The sequence below is a fragment of the Cucumis melo genome, chromosome 12, assembly GCF_025177605.1.
Source record: "Cucumis melo cultivar AY chromosome 12, USDA_Cmelo_AY_1.0, whole genome shotgun sequence".
Classification (NCBI taxonomy): Eukaryota; Viridiplantae; Streptophyta; class Magnoliopsida; order Cucurbitales; family Cucurbitaceae; genus Cucumis; species Cucumis melo.
The window spans coordinates 4,821,748-4,826,611 of NC_066868.1; the positions used below are offsets into that span (position 1 = coordinate 4,821,748).

At 32.1% G+C, this 4,864-nt stretch overlaps 1 protein-coding gene across 1 annotated transcript; it reads right to left on the bottom strand.

The window, feature by feature from the left end:
* Positions 1-1,048: 1,048 nt before the first annotated feature.
* On the bottom strand, positions 1,049-4,208 carry LOC103501843 (zinc finger protein GAI-ASSOCIATED FACTOR 1). Its single transcript, XM_051080586.1, has 4 exons — positions 3,960-4,208; positions 3,479-3,624; positions 2,522-2,918; positions 1,049-1,914 (listed from the first exon to the last, which is right to left on the bottom strand). The coding sequence occupies exons 2-4, from the start codon at positions 3,597-3,599 to the stop codon at positions 1,158-1,160; spliced, it is 1,275 nt and encodes a 424-aa protein (XP_050936543.1). The 5' UTR covers positions 3,600-3,624; positions 3,960-4,208; the 3' UTR covers positions 1,049-1,157.
* Positions 4,209-4,864: the final 656 nt, after the last annotated feature.

The window sequence follows — 4,864 nt, forward strand, 5'->3', positions numbered from 1 at the left end:
TATTAAAATATTTACGGCTTCCGTAACAAAGTTCGTAAGGTTAGTCATTTTTTAAATATTCTAAGTTTGTCCTTCTGTCTTTTTTCTCCTCTTTGTTGCGATTTCTTTCTATAGTCTTTCTTTTTTTTTCTGTTCTTTTTTTTTTTCGCTGTGATTTCTTTCCATCGTATTTCTTCTATTCCTCCTCTTTTTTTAGATTGTTTGAATTAAAGTAACCAATCGTGTATAAATAATCTTGAAAAATAATTGTTTAGATTGAAGTAGATAAATCTACACATAATAGAACAAGAAAATGGTGTACTACAGAATTTTGAAAAAATAAACAAATGGTGTAAACAAATCTAAACGATAGTGTAGCAAAAGAATCATGAAAAAATTCATTTAACCAAATCTAAACAATCATATACCAAATTTGAAAAAAAATGATTTAGATTTGGAGTAGTAAAATCTAAACGATCGTGTAGATAAATCTAAATGAACAAATCTAAATGATCGTGTAACCAAATTAAACAATAGAATTGAAAAAATAAATTGTTTAGATTTGGAGGCCAAATTTGAACGACCAAATTTAAATAATCCTATACCAAACAATCTCCAAATCAAACTAAATATATTAGACGTGTTGTTGATTGTGTGGTTGATATTTTTTGTTGTAGGTGTATGAGCTTTTTTCGTTTTCGAAATTGTTAAGTATTTTGCTTGTTCTATTTTCTAAAATATCATTTGTTTTTGTAATTTCTTCATAAATCTATATCACATCAACATTATTGGATCGGTATTTTCATTAATACATTTTGGTAAAAGAGAACATAGTCCTAAAAACATATATATACAATACAAAAATGTCAACTTAAACGTAATGCTAAACTTTTTTATAATATTTCTTCAAAAAAAAAAAAATACATTACACTTAACCCATATAAAAAATGTAACATTATAGTCATCACTTGTAGAAGAAAAATTTTGTCAATCCCAAATTCGTTTGTTTCGATCATTTTCTTGTTCTATTCTGTGTTACATTTAATCCGTAATTGATAAAAATAAAACAAAACAAAAAACATCTAAAATTTCATTCATTTAATTTATTTCTATATTATCCATAATACAATGTTTTTTTTTCCTACCAGTGTGTGGTTGAGCTGAAACTAAAATTCTCTCTAACTGCGGCGGCTCTGATCACCGTATCGATTGGAACCCACCGGCGTGAGATGCATCACCTGATTTCCAACGCCGAGAAAATCTCTGGTCAAATTCTGCCCTCCAATTTCTTCCTTTGCTCCCCCCATCAATGGCTTCATCGTCGAACAGCCATCTGACAATCCCGCAACGGCAGCGGTGGAGTTGATCATTCCATATCCCCTGCCGGTGGTTGCGGTGGGGGCATTGAAGAGAATTGGCGATATGGTAGGGGTTAGGGTCGGCCCCATTTGAGCGGCCTTTTGGAGAAGTGCGGTGGCAGACATGTGGGGTGCGACCGTGTACGAGGAGGCCGTCGTTAACGGCTCCGACAAAAAAGGGTATTGATTTTCTGGGAAGAATGTAGGGTTTTCAGAGAAGGTGTGGATGGCGGGGGCAGCAGAGAAAAAGGAGTTAGAATTTGGTGGTGGGTCGAGCCAGAGCGGGAGCTGGGGCTGGGATGATAGTGAAAGAGGAGGAGGCTTGTGGTCGTCGTCATGGTCGAATATAATGTTAGGGAAATGGTGGCTGAGGGAGGTTTGGTCAATGACGGCAGTGGCAGTGGCAGTGGCAGTGGCAGTGGCAGTGGGCGGGGAAGGCGGGAAGTTTGGTTGGAGAAGTAGTGAAGAAGAAGTAGGGGAAAAGTTGTTGTTGATGAAGGTTGGATGATGATTTATTCTCGAGTTTTCTTCAGCTAATGCATCACAAAATGCCCTGTGAGTAATGAAGCTATCTTTTCTGTGTACAAAATACAAGTAAAACAAAAAGAGTTAATTCATACTAAATCAAATTTATTGAATAACTATTATGAGTATGGGATAATTATAATTATAATTATAATTATAATTATAATTATAATTATAATTATTTCATGTAATATTTGTACTTAAACTAGAGAGAATAGGAAGTTTTGTTGGGGTTAAATTTGTCATTTTAGTGGCTTTCTAGGTTATATTTAGGTTCAATTTGGTCCCTACCTAGTTTTAGCTAACACATTAATTTCTGTAGATGTGGTAGAAAAAAAATGACGAATGCAAGTCGTTATATGTGAAATTGACACTACAACACACTACTTAGATTAAAAAGAAAAACAATGGACGACAAATGAATTTTTAGGTCAAGAGAAACCGTCCAGAGTTGTCTTTGGAATTTTTGGTAAGCAAAGATGATGCCCATGTAAACATACTTTCTTTTCAACACAGAACTTGAACTCATTCTTTTTCCAATATTTATTAAGCTCAAACTCTCGGGTCAAATTTAACTTTCACGAATATATTGAATGCAATTTATTGTCTCAATAGCAAAGATTTTTAAAAATATAGAAACTAAAGAGATATATATGAACCTGGAAAATAATGTCCCACAGTCACATTTGTATTCCTTTGTCCCACATATCTTAGAATGAGCCTTCCAATCTGATTGAACTGCATACTTCTTAGAGCACTTCTCACACTTCCATTTCTTCTCACCATGCTTCCTACTGTAGTGCTTCTTGATCCCGGTGAGGTCACCGAGCGCCCTCGCCGGGTCGTGGTGTACGCAACTCTTCTCTGGGCACACGTACACCTTCTTCCTCACTTCCTTGTTCGTCCTTTGTCGAAGCTTCCATGGCAAGTTGTGCCCTCGTCGATGAAGCTGCAAGTTCTGGTCTCTCTGAAATCCCTTGTTGCATATCTCGCAAACGAATCTATTCTTTGCCATTAGAGACTTCGGAGACATCGCTATTACTTCCGCATCTGGATCTGTTTAAGTTTTTTTGGCTTCATCAATCATATAGTCAATCTAAACGTATCTTAATTACCTCTATTAAAGGGAGCTAGTTATTATTTGTTGAATGACCTTAGCTTACACAATTCTATACAACCAAACAATGATTTTTAAGATGTTGATTTTAAAATCAAGAATTAAAAACAAAATTGTCATGAAACGAAACCTTTTTTTCTTAACACAACACATTTAGAAGGACAAAGGATTGCACTAAGAAATATGATCTAGACAACTTTCACGACGTAATTCGTTAATAATTAACAACGGATAATCCAGGAAATTAATTAATATGATTCCTCTCGAACCCTCGAAACTCAGAACTACCAAACTCAATTCAACCATGAAAAAAAGAAAAACCCCATTTAACAATAACCTAACATCAAAATCATACTAAAACCAAAAACAAAATTCTAATTATGAAAGAGAGAAATTAAAGACCAAACATAAACAAAACAAAAAATAAGAAAAAGAAAGAGAGAGAGAGAGAGAGAGAGAGAGAGAGAGAGAGAGAGAGATTGGTGTTGGATTTAATTGCCTGGTGTTCCTGGCAAATTTCTCTTCTTCTTAAGAGGAACAAGAACTGGATTGGAATTATGGTATTGTTGTTGTTCTTCACCAATCAAATTGCTCATTGTGGAAACAAATTCAGGCATCATATAATATCTCTTCACTTTGTCCCAACTGAAAAAAAAAAACAACAAAATAATAATAATAATAATTAAATTTAATAAAACCTTAAATTTTCAATTCAATTTCAAAGGGCATTAAACAGCTAAAGATAATAATAAAGTAAAAGAAAACAACAACCTTAGGAAGAATTAAATTAAAAACCACATGCACACACACACACACACAAAGAAATAGATAGATCATAATAAAGAGAGAATTAAAGAGGGAAATAATAATAAAAATACATATACTTTTTTTTTTCCCAATTATATATATATGAAACAAAAATATGAAAAATCAATCATAATTATGATTCCTCAAAAAAAACCATAAGAATTTCCACCTACCTTTAATGAATTTAAAAAATCCCTAAGTTTGTTTCACAGTCCTGGCTAAGGGGAGAGAGAGAGAGAGAGAGGAGAAAAAAGAGAAGAGAGAAAATTTAGAGAGAGAAAAAGAAACGAAATAATGGTTTGAAGAGAATATTTTGCTTATTTTTTTCTATATATCTCTTTTTATCTTCACTCTCTCTATATTTGTTGTCTCCTTATCTAACACGGCTGCTTTCAAAGTCGGTCAGCTTTGGACTCAACTGAACCACCTTTATTACACATATATATATTATATTATATATATATATATATATTCTACGTGGAATATTACTTTTTGTTTTTCTATAAAATTTTAATTTTGGATCTATGTTGTTTGGTTTTCACAGAATATTAGATAAGTAGTTGTCTAGGTTGATGTCATTCTAACACTTTAACAAAAATGTATCTCTTTTGGTTCAAGGTTTTCGAGAAAATGTGCTTTCTTTGTAATTGAGATTTATATGGTAGACTTTTACTGATTTGTAGCACTTTTCTTTGCTCTCATTCTTATCTTCTTATTATCGTTGTTTCTTTCCAGTTAATACCCTTCTTCAAATTTGAGATGAAAGAATTTTTATGTGAAATAATTATTGTTTGTAATTAAATTTCTAAATTTTTATTGGTGAATATATATATATATATGTAGATTCTTTATTAAAATTACATTTAGAAATTATCGATTTATTCAATTCTATATAAATTTTTTTAAATATTAGATTATTGATTCAATGGAATATTAGAATTTGGTTCACTGACAATTCTTAAAAGAAAATATTAATCTAGATAGTACAACTCATTTGTTTACGAAAGAAAATTATAAAGTTTATACAATAAAATTATAAATCTCATGCGATATTTATTCAACTAAGAACAAACATGGT

What these genes read in the sequence shown, in the direction of transcription:
- LOC103501843 (XM_051080586.1), bottom strand. Translation starts at nt 3,599, where the DNA reads ATGATGCCTGAATTTGTTTCCACAATGAGCAATTTGATTGGTGAAGAA. An exon ending in AAATTTGCCAGGAACACCAG is followed by an intron (nt 2,919 to 3,478) that starts GCAATTAAATCC and finishes AAACTTAAACAG; the next exon opens with ATCCAGATGCGGAAGTAATA. An exon ending in TGTGGGACATTATTTTCCAG is followed by an intron (nt 1,915 to 2,521) that starts GTTCATATATAT and finishes TTTTGTACACAG; the next exon opens with AAAAGATAGCTTCATTACTC.